Genomic DNA, 19,738 nt, shown 5'->3' on the forward strand with positions numbered 1-19,738 from the left:
TCGCAGGAAACGTTATCTTTCCTTCGCAGTGGTGGCAAGGAGAAACCCATGGGGATGGCTAGAGAGAGGAGGATGGGTGGGGGTGGGGGGAGGGGGGGACAAGACAGCAATAACTAGTCACCACGCCTTTCCTTAACTCTCAGTTAAAATAGCTATTACTTCAGATGGCCAGCTGCCGCAAAAGCCTCTTGATGTAGCTTCAGCTATCTTGCCAATGTTAGGACAACGGTATCCTTTTCTCCTGCCTGCTGTCCTGTGCAGCAGGGCCTAAAATTTCTTGCTAGTTGCACATAGGACAGAGCCGGCGCCTCCAGCATCAGCCTCGCGTAAATTCACATTAGTTACGTGAGGGGAGGTCATCGCAGCACCCGTCTCCAGCTTCTCCATCCCTATAGCACGATCAGTCAGGATGCTTCCAGCCTGCAGGCAGGATGGGGCAGCATTCCTGTAGACGCCTGCCACCAGGCCCCTCCTAGATGGACAGTAAGTGAGTGGTCCTGTCCAGAAATCAGTGTTGGGATAAGTCAAATGCCTTGTCTGCAGAGGGGCTAGAGCTTTTGTTCTAATACACGTTTATAGGGGTTTTTTGTGTGTGTTCTTAGGGGCACTTTATGGTTCTCTCTTGTGTGTGCCTGTGTGTATGTGTGCGTTCAGGTGGTGAGAAGTGCAAAACTGTGTGCATCTGACACACAGGATCTAGCTAGAGCCGCCCGTCTCCCCATGGAAGTGCTCCTAAGTATGCAGAAAAACATTTTATAAATTGTATTTTAAATAAATGTGTTTAAACTTTTAAAAAAAAGTGCAGTTTGTATTGAACTCCTTCATGCGCATTGCTCTTCACATCCCACCCAGGCTTTGCATGCAGATCTGGACAGTGACATCTCGGCTTGTAAGCTTTTTATCAAATCAAAGACTGCATCATGAAGGTGGAGGGCTGGGGGAGGGAACTGAGTGGCTTCTTACTGCAGTGAATGGAGTGAAATTACTTGATTTCTGCATCCTCTCTTTCAGATGTTTATCTCAGGCTTGTCCATGAACGTGGGGGACCTTTCTAGTGTTTTTTTTTTTGTTTGTTTGTTTGGTTTTTTTTCTTCCCCATTTGTGTGACGACCACAGATACATTGAAAGGAGTGATCTAACACGCTGCGTACCAAGAGCAAGCTGCTCATGCTGTGGGCTCTCTTCAAAGAAAAAGCCCTAAGCCTCAAATTCTGCAGCTACATGGTTTACCTGGACTGGGAATAGTGGGAAGAGCTAACGGGTTGGAGCTGCCCTGAGATTGCGTTGGTGTTCCTGAATGGAAGGCAAAGTGCTTCGTGCATTCTCCTAGCCACCAGCCCTCTACCTTGATACTGTCTTCATGAGAGCGGCTCTACGTGTTGCTCACAGGATCCTGAAGCCTTCTGATCCTTTTGGCAAGCACAGCATTTGTGATGCAGACAAAGCGCTGAGGGTAGAAAATTGCTTTTATTCTGCAAAAGACTTGTTTCCCTTTTTAAGCTAAGCCTCGACCAAAGTTGGCACCTGGGCAAGTCGCTCACCTGGGGCAGTGCAGGTCTCTGACCAAGGTCTTGAAGCACTAAAGAAAGCACTGGGGGCTACTCTAAATGTCTGTGCAGTTGTGGGAAATAGGATTTGATGGCTCAAGGTGTCTCCCAGCTTCTCCCTCTGCCCCTGTATTACTGGAGTCTGACCAGCTGGGGAGGGTAGGAGTCATCCAGTTGGTATCCAATTGCACCAGTGAAGCTGGAGGCTGCTGCGTCATTTTGTTTTAAAATGGATGCAAGAAAGCTAAAATGAATGCGAGTTACAATAGTCCAAGGCACCTTTTGGTTCTCTTCAGAGCTAACTGCCATTTATAATCGCAGCTCAAGGCGAAGGTGTGTCTGTACCCTCGTGGCTGGGAATACCTGTGTGCTCGTGTGTCTGCGTGTGATTTTAGATTTGGCTTACACAAATGTCTTCGATGCTGGTGAACCGGTTGATGACATCACCACTGTAGGAGGGGACAGTCCCCAAGTCAGCTACCCCCTACAAGCAGCTGAAAAGGAGATTTGAACTCTGCCAGGTGAAGCTTCCTGTTCTCACGCTGTAATGGTGCCTGGGGTGGTGTGATGCTGGCCATTGGGAGCATAGTCCAAGTCACCCCAGTCCTATTCATTTCACTTCAGTCACTGGCCCGTGCACTGGGTAGGATGCTCCTGCTCTGCTAGCTCTAAAGGGAAGCTTGGAAGCACCGGTTCTGGAGAAGGCAGAATTCCCTGGGGCCAAGAGCAGAGGTGGATGCTCTTGCCTTGAAAGCCAAGGCCCGAGAACCACTGGCCCAGATGCTCTGTATCTACATTAAGTAATAGCCCCATATCCAAAAAAACTCACTGACAGTGGGTAGTGTTTTCACTCCTTTACCTTAGCTCTCATCTACAGCCTGGACTAAGTGACCTACCCACTATCGCAGTCAGTTTCTGACAGACAGAAGGTGAACCTGCATTTCCTGAGTTTGTGGATGAAATTACTCTTCCTCTAAGGGGAACACTGAATGCAAGAGCAACCACCAGACTCAGTCTCTGAAACCAATTTACTTCATACTGTAAAGTCCTGACATGCCAATAGTCTCAATGGAGTATGAAGGCACCAGTCAAAACTCTATTTGCAATGCAAGTACTTATGACACTTGTCGGCATTTCGGTCTTGTCCTGTTACCACCTTCCGCTAACCGACTGCCAGTTCTCCCAGCAGGTTCCCTCTGCCATTTTAAGAAGCTGGCTTCTTCCAGGTACTACCTGCTTCTGATCCACATGGCCCTCAAATTGCTTGCCATCCTGTGGGCAGATCTGCTCTCCTCCTGATGATTTGCAAACACTTTTAAGAGCAGGAGCCACTTTTCTGCTCCAGGAAGGGAGGGAGGTACTGAGGGGCAGTACCAAGGTCAAGTCCCCTGGAACCAGACCCAGCTCAAACATGCTGGGAGGGCTGGTCTCCTATTTGGGGCTGTTTGACCATAGTTGCCCCTCGACAGTCATGCCCAGGATTCCTTAAGACCATAACACCAACTAGGCTATCCCTGCTCTTTGTAGATGAAGGTCCTGATGGCACGTGAGAAGCTGCTCTTCCTACGTAGCAAAAGAATGAAGACTATGCCACGGACTGGACAGCTGGTTGTGCCTGTTCTACAAATCGGCAAATGAGGCAAACGACACCCAGCACGAGGAGGAGATGGAGCAGGACTGCAGAGGGATGCATCTCAAGGACCATTTTGAGTGATCATCCACAGACCTCCAGTTACATAAACTCAGTCCTGGCAACTCCCATCATCTCTCTGCTCAGGTGCTCCACTTCAGAGTCATGGGGCGAGAGCTCAACCAGCCCCCAGGCACTGCGCAGGGCCAGCAGCATGCAACACGCTCCACCTCCGCGTGCGTCCAGAGGAGGATCTGGTCTGCTGATCATGGGCAAGTACATGACGCGTGACTGCGAGGTTTCCTTTTCTGCTTGGGACGCGCTTCCCGTATTTGCTCTGGAGTTGACTTGCACTTCATGTTTCCAACCCAAGCTGCAAACTGCGATCTTCAAAAAATGCCTTGATGCCCTTGCTGGAGTCATCTGACCCAGCAGCCTTTCCTGTCCCAGAGCAGGGAGGCTGGTAAGGTCCCCATGATCTGTACGGTCCCTTCCAGCCCCTAACAACTATGAAACGACTGTCTGCTCTATGTTATCCCATGGTAGGGGTGTATTCAAAGGAAAAGAACCAGTCATTTAAAAATACTGGTTTTAAGGAAGTTTCAGGCTTGTAATATATGTTTGCAATTGTTTAACTCCCTAGCTCATTGCTAGTTGTGCTCATGCTGAAGCATCTGCCCCACCACAGGTTTGGAAAGACATTTATTTCCCTGCTTTGTCTGCACTTCTGGGGTCTCAAAAGCAGGTAACCTCTACCCAAATCCTGGCTAAAGAACCCCTACTTCTCTTCAGGCCTAGGGCGCAGCATGCCTTAAGGCACGGATCCCATGAGATGCACCAAATGTTTTTTTTGCAGATGCTGTGACCCTGCCAGAGGCAGCTTCTACTGCCCTCCAGCTCACCGCTGCATCTTCAGCCAGGTGCTGGCATGCCACAGCACAGCTCTGGGGGGCCAGAGGAGAGCTGTGATCTCCAGGGGCAGTGGGGGCTGGTATTTGCGTTACATTCCCGGCTCATCCCTAAGCCGCCGGAGGGCCTGGCCCTCACGCTCTCTGCTGGTTTTGCCGGTCTCGTGGATCCCTGACGCAGGTCCTACACCCACCCATCTTGTCCATTGGCTCGGGCGCAGCTTTGCGGGGCCGACACCAGGCACGAACCCGCTCCCACGGCCGCGGTGCGGTGCGGGAGGCTCGCTCCGCCAAGCCCTGCTAGTATAACGGGGACTTGTACCAGTTTGGTTACCTAGGGAACAATGCCCCGACATCGCAGAGCCGGCGGCCAACCCACCACCCCCGTCACAACGCAGTGCGCGCGTGTGGGGGCAAGTGTTCAGCTGCTCTGCTTTCTGTTCCCGGTCCTATTTCCTGTTCTGCTTTCTGCTCCCAGCCCTGTGCGCTATGCCTTATCAGCTGCTCTGCTTTCTGTTCTGTGCCTGGTCTGCTGCTCTGCTTTGTGCTCCCAGCCCTGTGGCTCTTGCATCATCAGCAGCTCTGCTTGCGGTTCTGTGCCTGATCTGTTGCTCTGCTTGCTGCTCCCTCTCCTATCTGCTGCTCTGTCTGGTTTGCTGCTGCGCCTTGTGCTCCCGCCCATCGACTGCTCTACTTTCTGCTCTCCGTCCTTCCCCTGCCCATCAGCTGTTCTGCATTCCGCTCCCAGCAGCCTTCGCGCCCGGGGCTCGGCGGCCGCTCTCATTGGCCGAGCCGGGACGTGGTCCTCCAGGCGGGAGGGAGGCTCCGGGCATGGGTCGCTCTACCCCGCCGGCCGTGCCATAGAGCCCGAAAGCACGCCCCCCCTTCTCCCATTGGCGGGCCGTCCCACCCACAGAGACGACGCAGAAACGCCCACCCAACCACCGCAGGGCCGCTCTAGCCGGTGCCGGGCCCGCGGAGGCGGGGTGCGGGCGGACTTCCGGGTGCGACAGCGATGGCGGACGGCGACTACGAGTCGGTGCTGTGCGTGAAGCCCGAGGTGCACGTGTATCGCGTGCCGCCGCGCGCCTCCAACCGCGGACACCGGTGCGCCCTGAGGGGGGGCAGTGGGGGGAGCCCGGGCAATGGCGGGGGCAGTGACGTGGTGTCCAAGCGCGGGGCGGGGGCGGCCTCCTGCCTTGGTGCGAGGAGAGGTCTCTCCGTGCGCTTAGCGATGGATCCAGAAACACGAGGTTCCCGGTTCGTTGGATCCAGCGTGCGGGGGGTTCACAGCACAGCGCCCGTACCCGAATAGGGAGGAAGTAGTTGCACGTCTCCGTTGAAGTGCGGGGCTTTCCTGCCTGATTCACGCTGGCAGGAGGGGAAGCTGATCCGTGGTCACGGAGCGAAACTTGGCGGTGACAGGAGGCAGCTGACGGCCCGGCGGTCCCTGCTCAGCCAGCCGGACAGCTTCCCCAAGCAGGCTCCTTGTGCACGGCTCCCCGTCAGAGTGCTGCGCTAATTGTTTAATTGCTCGGGGGCAAAGGGCTGTATGTCTTTGTGGCCGGCTCTCTGAGCAGAAGCGGGCGGTGAGGATGAATACCACCTCTGTCTTCCGAAGCAGAAATCGGTGCGCGTAGGGCTTCGGTTATGAGAGCGAGTGAGTTGGGAAAGGACCAATCGAGCGAGGAAACGTCTCTTGCACTGGGCTGGATTCTTGTGTGCAATTTGCTTGCTTCATGGTGACTTCGCCCTCCTTCCCCAACTCTACTCCTGGGTGTTTGCCCAGGCATACCAGATGGATAGAAAATAACTCAGGCGCTGGTTCTGCAAGTGCCTCCCTCATCGTGTCTGTACGATGCCTCTGTCTCCAGGAGAGGAACTTTCTCTGTATGCGCCCGGTGCAGTGGAGTCCCGGTCTCTGCTTTATGCCTTTGAGCGCTACTGTAGTTTAGTTGATAAGAACATCATCGGTCCCAGGTGTAAGTATCTCTGAGCACTGCTGTGAGACGCAGAGTAATCAGAGGGACTTAGCCATGTAGCCTGGGACTGGGGAGGTTTTTCAGACACTAATGACAGTTTCTACCCGCAGGGCTGCAGAATGGCAGCTGGACCAGCCAGCGTGGAGCGGCAGGCTGCGGATCACGTCGAAGGGGAAGATGGCATTCATCAAACTCGAGGATAAGACTACAGGTAAAGGGAAAAGAGTGCAGCATTTGTGTGTGTGAGACCTGGGGCTTCCTCCGTTCACCCGCAGCTTGAAAGGGGCTACCTTACAGAGCAGGCTCATGGATCCTTGTTAGAGCAACCGTGGTGAGGAACGATCCACGCACTTGGCTGTGTGCACTGGAGGCTGGGGTCAGGGACACCTCCCAGAACTACCCTGCAGCTGAGAGAATGAATTCGGTTCCCTTTAAAATAAATATGTGGAAAGTCCATGGGTGCTTGTATGTTGGTGCTAAAATGCCTTAAGGCAGCTTCTTCCTCTTCAAGGAGGTTTGCTGAGGTTTCCCACATGACTTGCAACTGTATTTGGTTCTGGATTGATCAGCTCCTCAGTTCTTTGTGGTACCTGGGTGCCCCAATGATGCACAATAGTTAAAAGCTGTGGAAGGGAACTCAACTTGAGCAGCGGGTTTAAAGCCCCCTTTCCCCCTTTTGTGGCAGAATAATCTCAGCTAGATGCTGATTTGTTAGCTCTTCAAGGCATTTAAGAGGCTGAGCAGGAAGAAGCCTTGCAAACTGCAAAACTATAGTCTGTGCTAGGGAGTCTGTCTTTAATGAAATCAGGGGGGAAAAATCTGGTTAGCCCCTACAACTAGTATCTCCTGCCCTATCCCAGTAGTTTCTGTTGGAAACGCTTCCTGTGCGTTTCGCTTTCTTGATGCAGCCAGGTTGGTTCAAAGATGGAACATTTTTCTAAAGAGACGGGCGGCGTTTGTTAGAAAGCTTCCATTCTCCCTGTGCTGCCACTGCTCTTGGTCTGGGTGGAGAGAGCTGCAGGTAGCTGTGGCCCTGTCATTCATTTTCCCTGTCCTGGGGCCTGCTCAGAAGGGGATCAGTCCTTGAAAAGATGCGCAGAGCGTATGCTGCCTGTAGTGATTGCCTGGGCTTTACTACCTCTGTGATTATCCCACTGCTGCCAGGACTTCCTGACCATAGTTCTGGGGCTGGACTGGCCCCAGGTCATGTAAGTGAGCTTGCTCTCAGTCACAGCTGTGTAAGAAGAGCCTTATGTTGAGAACTGAGAATTGGGTTAATGGATTTCAGCCCCCAAAGGACATGTAGTGTAGTGGTTGGACTGGTTTCTCAGTCTGGGTTTCTGTCTGGATTTTATCCTCTGCTGTAGGCTTCCTGGAAGACGCTGGGTAAGTAGGTTAACTTCTCTGTTGATATGTGCAGCTTGTAAATACCTAAGACCTTGGTGTATCACTGTGTTTAATTCCCTAGCCTGTGTAAGCCACTGTCCCTGTGCGTGCTGTGCTCTGAGACATGGCACTGTTGTGTTGGCTCCTCTTCTTTAGCATTAAGAGTCCTTGCCCTTCACATACAATTCTGTTTCTAGGGGAGCTCTTTGCCCAGGCCCCCGTGGACCAGTTTCCTGGCATCGCTGTGGAGAGTGTGACGGATTCCAGCCGATATTTTGTCGTTCGGATTGAAGATGGAAATGGTAGGGGAGGTTTTAAGCTCTCTTCTTTCCTAGCAGCATACTAAGGCAAGCATGTTTCTTGATGAATACATTTTTAAGTTTATCTTGGAGGTTTCCGTTGGCCTGGTCCAGATTAGTCTTCCAGCTAGGAAGGATTCCTCATTTCAAAGGACTAAATAAACATTGCATCTCGGAGGCAGAGTAAAAACCTAGGGGAGTAGAATGAGGGGCCTTTCATTCCTTGGGATACTAGATCAGATCCATCCAAAGTCAGGACTCGGCACTGGTATTTCAGCAACCTGTGTGGATTGAACAGAAACCAAAGATAAATTACAGGATTTTCACTGCTTCAACTGAAACCAGTTTGAAAACCAATAAGTTGGCATGTGGGCTTATTTAACCAATTTTTAAGTTGTGCTAGACTGATCTAACATGTTTCTGTGCCAGTGTATTTGCTGACCCAAGCTGAACTGATAAGCAGTGTTGAATGTAGCCTGAGAGGTTCTGCACACAAGGTTGCCCCAGGGTAACTCAGTCAGTTTTATATGAACTGGTGTAACTTGGTGCCCAGGCCAGGCCTGAATTCAACTCCTAGTGGGAAATGAAACCATGTTACAGAGAGCACTGTAAAGTGACAGGCTCAGCAGAGAGGAAGGGAGGGCTGCAGCTGGTAGGGGTGGAGATATCAAGGGGCAGCACAAGGAAACTGATGATGCTGGGTTAGTCGTGTGCATAAATCGCACAACTTCAGCACCAGTATAGCATTAAGTGTCAAAGTATAATTCCCTGACACCTTACTTGGTTGCAGTTGAGACACATGAATTGAGGAGTGGGAAAAAAAATGGTGGTCCATTGTTTTCCTTATCTTAATTGCACCCGTTATTTTGCTAATTTGATTAGCAGCTTTCTGATTTGTAAAGGAGCTTAGTGATAGCTGGCTACTTAGATGTGCTGAAGTGGGGGAGATGCAAGGTCGTAGAAGAGGACTGTGAATTTCCAAGACCCTGGCAGTGACTTGGTATTGAGGATACATCCTGCATTTCCACAGCAACTTGTGCTCATTTACTTGTCACCGGCAGCATAAGGAGAAGGTCCTGAAAGCTTAAAAATTAGAAGTGAGGAATAACATTCAGGTTGAGGGATAGAGCAGTGAAATGCTGATTGAGTTTTGCAGGGAATGATCAAAGGAGGGGTAAAACATGGCCTATGATAAAACATAGAGGGGACTGCAAACTGTGAGACAGCTGTGTACTCCGTGACAAGGACCAGTAAAGGTGCTGAGATTTTGCCCTGACTCACTGCAGCTGTCTCCTAATGGATAAAAGAGTTCACATTGGTTACCTAGTGCTGCCTCCCCTTTCCTGCTCTCACTGCCTTACCCCTCTTGATGCACTCCTGACACTGAAAGGGCCTGTTCTGAAGTTGCAAGTGCTGCCTTTTTTAGGGGAACAGTTGAAAACACTAGGGTCTGTGTAGCAGGATAGACAGGCCACTTGTTCAAGGTACTGTGTAAGGGAGGAGGGTGCTTCCTTGGCCTCTGCCAAGCCGCCTGGCAGCATCTGGGAAGGGCTGTAAGATTCTGCTGCTAAGCATGTTCTCTGGAAGCTGTGGGACATGTGACCCCACGATGCAGGGGAAGCGAGAGTCCATGCTGGCTGAGCTGGAGGCTCACCACTTCGCTGCTGGTCCCAGTGCTTGCTCTCCTTTGTTTTGCAGGGCGCCACGCATTCATTGGCGTGGGGTTTGTGGACCGAGGTGACGCCTTCGACTTCAACGTTGCCCTGCAAGACCATTTCAAGTGAGTCGTCTCTGCCTCATCTTGGTGACTTTTTGCAGCATCTGCATGGTGGCAGTTGCATGCTGAAACTGCCGGAGGAGGAAGCTGTTGGCTTGCGACATGCTTAAGCAGGGAAGCCCAGTCAGCGGGGGGGGTGGGCTGGATAGGAAGCCTGCAGATTCCTCTGAACCAGCTCAGTTCCTGTCTCCATACAGATGAAGTCATTAGCATCAGTGCTTGTCCTCTTGAAGATTTCCCCAGCCCCTGGAAAAGGAAGCATTATTTGATGACATGCACGCACAAGTAAAAGCCCATGATCACCTCTTCCCAATTAATATTGCCTAAGCTTCCTTCCCTCATGCTGCTGGCTTCCTAACCCTTTTGTGGTCAGAGAAGTGGGGATGCAGCCACTCAGAAATGACTTCATTGTAACTCCAGCTGGTAGCAGAAGATGGAGCTGTGCCCAAACCTATAGTTCCTTCTCCTGCCTCTATGGCAAGTGCCGGAGCATATTGGATCAGAACAGCGTGGAAGGGACTGTGCTGTCTCTTGCAGCTTGGACAGGCCTGCCGATCCAGGGGGGCTGCCATCATGGGTGCTATTAGGAGAAGCTGCTCTGAACATTACAGCAGCTGGTTAGTCCTCAAGACCCTTGAGCATAGTTTAGGAGTCACGACCGCAGTGGAGCATGCTTGAAGCCTTTTTCTGGGCAAAATAGTTCTAAAAAAAATCACTGCTTCCTTCCTTATCCTGCCTTCCCTGCACATCACTTTGGTGTTGCCCATAGATTATGTTTCTAGAATCCAAGCAACTCTGGGTTGAGCAAGGGACAGCTCAAAAGTGACCTAGTTGAGAACCTGGGGAAAAATGTCTGAAGCCTGAAATTGCTAGTGGTTTCCTGTGTTGTCTTGCACTGGCTTTCTCAGTAGTTTCTTGGGCCAGCATGTGCAGTTCAGTCAGTTGAGCACTGGCAGCCTGGAAGCCAGTGGGCGGTAAACAAGTGAAATGCTGCTTATAATGATGATGATGATTATTTATTACTTATAATTTATTGTTTTTCATTATTACTTGCTATTTGTTTGTCATTTCTTATTATTCATTATCGCTTGCTATTTCTTTACTATTTCTTGCTACTTAATGTGCTTATTTATTATTACTATTATTTATTTTATAATTTAGTCTTATCATCCCTTTTACTATTGATTATTATTTTCATTATATTTTTAATTTATTTTTATTATTTAATTTCTATTCGTTGATGCTGTTGTTAGTTGGCCAGGGCCAGAAGAATGCCCAGAGCAAACGGTATAAATGACCCACACAAACAAGAGTCTAAAGATTCATTGTGCCGCTACCATAAGGGAAGCCACTTGTTTTGAATAGGACTTTATTTGGATGTTGGCTCTTCCTGCTGTTGCCCTCCTCATTTAATGACTTTTATTTGCCCCTCGCAGGTGGGTTAGGCAGCAAAGTGAATTTGCAAAACAGGCCCAGAACCCAGAGCAGGGGCCTAAACTGGACCTGAGCTTCAAGGAGGGACAGACCATCAAACTCAACATTGCGGTGAGGTACTTCTCTTACCTAGTCTGCTGCCTCCCCCGGCTAAGCCTGGGTAGCATGACTAGTCAGATGGATCCTTTTGTTTGATGTGTGGCTTTGCCCCTTGGAGCTTGTCCATGTGAGTGCTGACACCGGCAAGCCTGAGCGCAGCCACCAGTGTACACCCACACACCTGCCCCAGACCGGGGCGACCCTGGGTTTGCCCCCACTGGCTGCTTTCTTCATAGTATCGTAGTTTGTAGGGTCGGAAGGGACCTGAGCAGATCATCGAGTCCGACCCCCTGCCATGGCAGGAAAGAGTACTGGGGTCAGATGACCCCGGCAAGGTGTACATCCAGCCTCCTCTTAAAGACCCCCAGGGTAGGAGCCAGCACCACTTCTCTTGGAAGTTGGTTCCAGCTCCTAGCTGCCCTGACCGTGAAGTAGCGCCTCCTGATATCTAGCCTGAATCTCCCCTCTGCCAGCTTGTGACCGTTATTCCTGGTCACTCCTGGTAGTGCACGGGGGAACAGGGACTTCCCCAGCATGGTCCCTTCTGATTTCATGCTGGAGACGGAGGGCTCCAGAGCAGATGCAAAGGGACAAGCCAGGCGGTGCCTCACTGATGAATTTCCAGTCATGCTGTATGTTCACAGATGCAGGTAAGTGGGTCATGCTAGGACCCCTCACAGCCAGGGCCCTCTGTAGGTGAGCCCTTGGGGGTGTATAGGGCTGACTGGCCAGAATGAAGTGTGGCTCTGTGCCCTGCCTGACCCACAGAAAAGCTGCATGGTTGACTGTGATTTCGATGGTGATCTAGTGGTGAGTGGTTCTGCATGTTTCCAAAACCCCATCCCTGTTCCCAGCCAGAACGTGTGTGTGGGGGGGAGGGTATTTCCATTCCCCATGATAGAAAAACATGAACTGCTTTAGCTACAAGGCCACGAGAGGCTGTAGCACCTGCCTCCTTTGTACCTCTCAAACTTCTTGGGCTGTGCTGGACAGGAAGAATGAACAGTTTTGTACTGAAACCCTCTCACAGGAGGTCACTCGCATACCCTACCTTTGGGGGTCTTAAACATCCCCTCAGCGTCAAATCACAGGGGGAATGAGGCTGATATAGCTCCCAGCTTCAGATGCCAGCTCTGTTCTGGACAGTCTGGGTTCAGTGCCTGGGGCTGGCTGAGATGGCCACGTTCACAGTGGAGTGTAAAAGGTACTGGCGCTTTGCTGTGCTCAGCAGCAGCTTGTGAACAGCTGAATGGCTGGTGGGGGGAGTGGAGCTGGGCCAAAGCAGTATGTCCTGCTCTGTGGGGTCGCAGGCTGCATCTTACGTGGAAATTTCCCTTCAGAATATGAAGAAGAAGGAAGGAGCTGCAGCGAGCAGCAGATCGCGCCTGTCGGGGCCAGGGGGCCTGAGCCTACTCCCACCTCCCCCTGGAGGGAAGGGGCCAGCTGTGATCCCTCCCTTAGGGGAGCAGCCTCCATCATTTCCCACACACTCCCAGCTACCAGGCCCTGCTAACCCAGGTCTGTTTACAGTGGAAATGCTTGCTTCTCTTTGGGTCTGTCTAGCAGTCTGGATCCCTGTACCACCCAGTGCTATGGTAGCAGGTCTCTCTAGGTGCCCTCTGGCATTTAGCCACATAGCACTTGAGTCGATGAGAATTACCCCCCAGGAGAGGTGTAGCTTTTGATTCTTTTTAGGCCAGTTCCTTAACCTGAGCAAGCTGTTTTGGATGCCCATGGCTGCATGTTTTATGGGGTGGTGCTAATTTTAGACAAGCATCTTGTGTTGTGGGCTGTGCAGTTGGTGAGATTCAGACCCTGACTGATCTCTAGAGCTTTGCTGGGAGCTACATCTCTCTCCAGGCTCGCAAGGTGTGGCCTGGTCTCTGTCAGCCCTGGTATCTCAAATGAGCGTCACGCTCAGTGGAGAACGTAGTCTGTTTCATGGACAGACAGCTGAGATCAGCTTCACTAGGGAAGCATAGCCTGCTAGTGGTCTGTGTGTAAGGAGATCCAAGCAGACCTGCGAGAAGCTGCCTCAGAGCAGCTGACCTGGCTAACTTGGTGCGGTAAATCAAATGCTGTCCATCTGCTGGAAGGCTCATGGCCAGCGTTGACTACCAACCAATGCCTCACAAGCCAGGTATTATCAGAGCCAGCCTCCTTCATGATATAACTTTATATCAAACCCAGTTCTCCATCCTCCAGATATTGCAGCCTTTATTTAGCAAGGTGAAAAAGAGGAGACGAAATCAGGAACGTAGGAACTGCCATGTAGGTCTGCCAGCCAGGGCAATCATTGTATGAAAAACATGTTATGTCTGAATGTGGTTTCTGTTGCCCTTTCCTGGCTTGCACCGCTCTGCATTGCAGACCTGCAGTCTCTTAGTAATGTCTGCATCTACCTTGATCTGTTCCATGAAAGTCACCTGCATCAAAGTTACTCTGATAATTAATGGATTGAAAAGCCCCTTTAGTTAAACTGGGAACAGCTGAACTGGCCTAGACTATGTGCATTGGCAAAGTTGAGGGGTTGCTTTTGGGCCCTTAGAAATAGGTGTGCATGGGGAAATAAGCTCTGGTGCGGAAATCTGATCTCTGTCTCTCTTCTGATCCTCTTTGTTTCCTGGTTTCTGGTAGATACCCCTTTGCCTTGGCCACAGCCCAGCGCTGCCGCCACCACCGATGTCTGGGGAGATTTTGCCAAAGCTTCAGGGTAAGGCCCTCCCTGATCTGTAGCATGTTTGAGCGCAGCTGGCTTCCTGGGTGGGAATAGCCATGTTCTGGTGATGATGGATCTCGTGCTATATGGACAGCCCTGGAAATCAAAGCCATCTCTCTCGGGCAGTTCAGTGCTGCCAGTAGTGCTTCACACCGTTACCTCACATCTTTCCCTGAGCTCCGAGTGAGAGGGGAACGGTTCAAACCAGCAGCTGGCCAGTGGGGGTTCGAAGAGGAGGCCTATATCTGTTAGAAACAGCACTGAATCCATGAGGACCGAGTCTGCCAAGCCTTGCGTTATTCCCGTACCGCTTTGGGGCAGCATAACCGAGCTGTGGTGCTGAACTAGTAGAGATCTGTTTGCAGCTCTGGCAGTATCTTTATCGAGAGCAAGCTGTGCCGGGGTGACTGGCTCATGGTTAGCCTAGCCTGGGTGTAAGCAGCCATGCAAGTTACTGTGTCCTCACAGGTGCTGTTACTCACCTGTGCATGCCCAGGGCTCCTGAGGCTGCACCTCCTCGTTCTTCCAGCAGCAGTAAACTGGGCTGCTGTGATTCCTCCCCGTTAATTGTGGGAGAACTTGTCTGCACTGAGATCATGGGGGTGAATCAGTCTTGGCTTGAGGGCACAGCTCTTCGAGAGCCAACCTCAGGCCGAACACTCGGACACCTAAAAGCCTCCTGTCGTTCCCCCCTCCGCAGGTCTGCTTCCAGCCAGAATCAGCAGAGCACGGGCTGGGTTCAGTTTTAATCAAGACGCCTCTTTTTGCTTTCCTGCGGGGACATTGAGGAAGGAACCTCTTCTCTTCACTGTGGACCAAACACCGGGGGAAAGCAGCCCAACGCCCTCATGCCAAAGAGAGCAGGCTGAAGCCCCCGACCCCTCCCTCGTGGCAGCCTCTGTCGTTTCCGTGGGCATTACAGGAAAGGCGCGAGAGCCATGCAGAATCAAGTGTCCTGTGACTGCCATGCTGAACTAAATGCTCTGGCGCTGGGGAGTGAATGCCTTAACCCTGGGAGCCTGTGTGTGCTCCTGGGAAAAACCCACAGCAGGGGCCCTTAATTCAGTGCTCAGATCACAGTCGACATGGTGGGTGCTGCTCTTCTCCAGACCAGCACGCTGCGGTGCTTGCACGTATCCAGGAATGCTCCTTTTCGCGTCTTCTTCCCTTTGCTTTCTATAACCGCACTCTGGTTAATGCGAATGAAGGTCACCAAAGACAGATGTGACTTTTGTTCCCTTCAAGCAGCAGAAGGCTGGAGGAGAGCTAGGAGCGGTATCGGAAGACTTGGGCTTGCTTTAAGTCTTCTCTGTATTTTGCTGGCTGCTGCTGGTGGTCTGTGCAATATGTAGGGAGCTGTGCTGGCCTGTGCAGCAGAGGGTCTAACGGGCCAACAACTGGCTACCAGTGACTAATAATGCACTGCTGGGTTGTCCCCTGTACTCTTCTCACCTTGAATGCTTCACACAGTAGAAGAACCATTCCCCGTCTCAGAGTATGACGGATGAAGGAGCGTTCATATAAAGGGGTCACAGCCTTTAACACTGTCCAGCATCATCCTGTCTGCAGCTTTCTGAGCGCAAACTCTGCATTTCTTCATAGTTTCCAAAGTGCCTTCATGTCACTAACAGCCTGCAAAGCTGTTAACAGCCAGCTGGGAAGTTACTGAGCACTTAGACTTGCAGTCAGTCAGACCAGAGAGGAGTTCTTAGCTGGATCTCACTGTGTTTTAAATAACCGTATCTAAGCGAAACTCTGAGATTCCTTGTTCCCTGCCCAAAGGTGTTTGTTTTTTATTGTTCTTTTATTTTTAAGAGAGATTTTTGCTTTTCACAGATATGTTATTAGTCCGTGACATAGCTAGATGCGATGAAGGACAGAACTATATTGATCTTTAATGGAGCTGGGCTTATATTTTCTGGGTTTTTTTTCCTTTAAAACAAACCCCACAATATTTTCTTATCTATTTATATTCAGGTGAAGGCCTATACCAATGTGAAGTACTGCTCTGGTTTCAGTGTTCCAAGCTTTACCTTTTTTTTCATTTTACACCAGATAATGAGTATTTGATTTCTGATGTTAAATCTATCCTGAGGATTAGTTTACCCTCTTTTAAGCAGTTAGAAAAGCACACAGGGGGAAAAAAAAAAAACGGGTGGGAAATGTTGTATATTAAATAAGTAATAAAATCATGTTTCAATGGTAATTTGGATTCCTGTTGGTTTTCCACTCATTGGATCCCGGTCAGGTGGGCCTCGCTATGATGGTATTTAAGGAGGGGATTTGATGGTGCAGGGAGCTGTCCCCTGCTTTCTTCCTCTCTGCAAACCTGCTGCAGTTCTGCCAGGGGAGAGGAGCAGAAATGTGACAACAGCGAGTCTTAACCTTAAGGAATCTGAGTGTCATGGTGGGGTGGAGGTGAGCAGGCCGGGTGTAGGGAAGGGCTGGGGTGGTGGCTGATTCAGTCTGCAATGGCAGTGGGAGGGAAAAATGGGATGGATCATTGAGGGACATGTGGGAACCTGGAGCTGATGTCCCACTGCCCTCGGGCAGCTAAACCCTGAGAGCAAGGGGAGCTCTGCTGGTCCCCTGGCAGTGAGACTCCTGTACAGACGGGATCGACTGAAGGACTCGAGGGGAAGACTGGCTCCTTCTGCTTTACTGTTGCACTGGCTGGAGTCACTTCTGGGGAGAGCTCTGAGCTGCCTGTGAGCTCGGGGAAGATCTCCCGTTGATTGCAAGTGATGATGGATCAGACCTCTTGGAAGCACGAGTGTTTGAGGAGTGGTGCATCCCCTTCAGCCCATCTGCTTCTCTTGCTGCTAACAGCCTGCTGGCAAGTGCTGGGTGTAAAAGAGATCACTTTCTCCTGGGGGGGGCAGGCAGAGGGGAAAACCAAAGGGAGGGTAAATCATGGAGATAGCTATGGCACCAGTAGCTTTGTTAGATCAGCTCCAGCTTCCCTGGGTTTGTTTCTTTATTGCATGGGGAAAAAGCAAGTCCCTGAGACAGTGCTATGGACTGTCCCGTGCCAGTAAAACCCTATCTATCTCTGTCCTCAGCAGCTCACAATCTAAAGTCCTGATAATGGAGGGATTTGCTAGCATGCTTGGCTGTTCTCTGCAGCCGTCCCACCGGCTAATTAACTTCAGGCAGCCTAGAAAGGGTTGAAACAAGTCTCTGGAAGACTGAGTTACGTTTGGAGGACTGATACAAGAAAAGCAGGACTTTAAAAGCAAATAGGGTTCCAACCAACACCCTTTAAAAGCACCTAAGTGATTTAGGAGCCTTATGCACACTTTTAAAAATGGTGGGGGTGCTTCAATGGGATTGAAAGGGGGTGGAGGAATTCACCCCTGAATCTCCTTTTCTCTCGCAGCATGATCTTGCTGCCTTTACCTCGCCCGGTCAGTCTTCTCCACTCAATTTTGTGTCTGAGGAAGGGCAGGATGGGGAAAGAGAGGTCTCCCCATCTCTCCCCCTCACCACAAAAATACAGTTTGGGATTTAGGGCTTTATTTCACTGGGAATCTTCGGGGTGGATTTGACCCCTAGCAGCTTTTCCTTCCCCCCCTTGGCAGGAGAGTTTGGCAGGTCACAGAAACAGAACGGGTAGGGGAAATATCCTGAAACATCTGTCCAAACTGAAGTGGCAGCAGTCCTAACCTGTCCCCAGGACAGTGATCCAGCCGTCTCCCTGTAATCTGAAGGGGTCTCGGGCCTGGGAGCACTTGGCCTCAGCCTTGAATTTAGGAACGGGCCATCGGGTTTCCTGAGGACTTGCTTTAGCAGCCTGCCACGGATGTTGATTAGCCAGCTTGTGGTGCAATCATCCTAGCTGCTAATGAGCTTAAAGCAGGGCAGCAGCATGTCAGGGGGCTTTATATAAAGGGCTGCGGGCTGGCGGGACAAAGCTCCCAGCGGCCCAGCCCCTGACCTGGGTTACCAGGAGGAGGAACAAAGTGTGGCAATGCTGGAGCAAGCTGCACCTTCCTCCCGCGGTGCCCTACCCCGGGCTGCTGGAGGCATTTCCCCCCCGACGGCATGTGCTAAGCTCTATAGTAACGCGGCCCTGGAAAAGGAAACGCCGCTCTGTTGACTCCCGAACAAAGGGCCTGGACCGGTTTCACTGAGCGCCGTGGGCAGCGCCAGCGTCTGAGCCCTTTCTGCCTCCGTGCCCAGCACCGGCGAGCAGAGCTCGGGGTAGGTGAAGCTGCTGTTCCTCTACGGCGGAAGAGAGATTCAATCCGGCTCAGGTGTGCAGGGCTTTCCGAAGGGCCCCAGGGGTGCAATTTGAGGAGTTCCTGGAGTTGTAGGGTCAGGAGACCCCCTCTGACGACCGCTTACTTTGCTCTCTTATTAATGCTGCTCCTGGAGGCAAAGCCCTGGCTGTCACCAGCTCTTCCTGCTGGGTATCCCACTTGCGGAAGAGGAGAACGTGTCCACCCCTTGGAGGATGGCCCCGGGGCACGGGCCATCCTTGGTGAATGGTGCATATGTTGGGGGTTGTCGTGTGCTGGGGATTTAGCCCCCTCGGGTGCGGTAGAGGTGAAGGGCACGGGATGGGTAAGTCGGGACCAGCGCATCCAGTGCCCTGGCTGTTGCCTGATCGGACCCCTTGAGCGGTTTCTGAGCGTCTGGTTTATCAAGCGACATAACCAGGTTTCCCCAAATTGTTCCGCGGCGGGTGATCAGCACGGAGGAGCTGCATTTACACTATATGCCATGCGGTCCTGGGCACCTGGCTTTGGGCATCCTTCTTTCGTGGGTGCAACTGAACTGAACGCTGAGCCAGCGTTTGCCCTGTTACTAGCACAGCTGCTGGAAATCTGGTGGCCCAGGCAAGATGAGCTGAGGTCTACCAGCAATCTCTCTTGTGCCGGAGCTGGGCTTGGTGGGGTGTCTCAACTTGCAAGCTGGATCAAGAAGTTGGCTGAAGCAGTGCACCCTCAGGGAGCAGGCAGTACAGGAAGGGCCACGTGCTAGGGATGGTGCTGTTCCCCCTGCAGCTGCTTTCCTGGGGAGAGGGGGGCAGTCACAGCCCATGGAAAGTTTTTTGCTTTGCCAGATGCACCCTCCTTAGCTCAGGTTTGAAGTGGGAGCACCTGGCTCTGGCATCCGCCTCACCTCAGCATCAGTGGAGTCTTTCTCTTGGCTCCTGCAATGCGGGGGGGAGCCCCCTGCTCTACTTGCAGCCAGCCAGGGAGCTGGGTCGGAGCTGGGGGTGCTCCGGAGATGCCCATTAGAAGCCCGTGCCCCCAGGCTGCCCTGGATGCAGGGGCTGGGCCTGCAGCCCCGGGGGGGAGCTGGAGGTAAGCCAGGGACTGGCAGTGATGGTGCTCGGGGAACTGAGTTCTCCTGCACTGGGGGCAGCACTGCAGCAAGGTCCTGCCCCAGCAGACACTGTGATCTCCCCCTTCCTTCCCCCCCATCCTCCTTTCCCACCCACTGTTGATGCTCCAAAGCTGCCTGGGGTGGGCAGGACCCTTCCTCCCCCTGTGCCCCCTTCCATGCCCTCTTTGCAATGAGGGTGTTTGGGTTGCCTCTGCAGAGAGAGGCTGGCATAGAAGTGGTGGGGCTTGCAGTAGGGGAGCAGATACTCATGTTTGCCCTAGGTAGGGCATTCCCATGCCAGGCTCTTGTGAGCATGGTGGATTGCAAGCCCGGCCCAGCAGTCGGGATCAAAGTGCCTGCCTAGAAGTACCCTCCCCTGTTTGCAGCAATAGATGGCTGTCCCGACAGCTCTGCAGGAGCAGAGGGCAGAATCCAGCCCCCACTAGCTCTTACCCATTGTTAACAGAAACGTCTGCGAAGTGCCCATCCCTTCCCCTGCCCAAACCCACTGCAGTCGGCCAGGCTGGCACAGGGACTGTGGTGTCCAGAGTCCTTCTATTGTCGCGCTCTCGTTTCCTGCATCAGGGTTGGCTCTGGGTACCACTGATCTAACTCGTATTGGT

The 19,738-nt window shown here is 52.0% G+C and overlaps 1 protein-coding gene across 1 annotated transcript; it reads left to right on the top strand.

Annotated features, from left to right (window-relative positions):
• The first annotated feature begins 5,021 nt into the window (after window positions 1-5,021).
• On the top strand, window positions 5,022-15,987 carry NECAP2 (NECAP endocytosis associated 2). The gene is made up of 8 exons (XM_090024076.1): window positions 5,022-5,192; window positions 6,178-6,278; window positions 7,651-7,755; window positions 9,451-9,532; window positions 10,966-11,074; window positions 12,403-12,580; window positions 13,700-13,775; window positions 14,482-15,987. Exons 1-8 carry the CDS (start codon window positions 5,101-5,103, stop codon window positions 14,528-14,530), a joined length of 792 nt encoding a protein of 263 aa, XP_089880202.1. The 5' UTR covers window positions 5,022-5,100; the 3' UTR covers window positions 14,531-15,987.
• The last annotated feature ends 3,751 nt before the right edge of the window (window positions 15,988-19,738 follow it).

The sequence above is a fragment of the Crocodylus siamensis genome, chromosome 12 (genome assembly GCF_052110815.1).
Source record: "Crocodylus siamensis isolate JL-2025a chromosome 12, ASM5211081v1, whole genome shotgun sequence".
NCBI lineage: Eukaryota > Metazoa > Chordata > Crocodylia > Crocodylidae > Crocodylus > Crocodylus siamensis.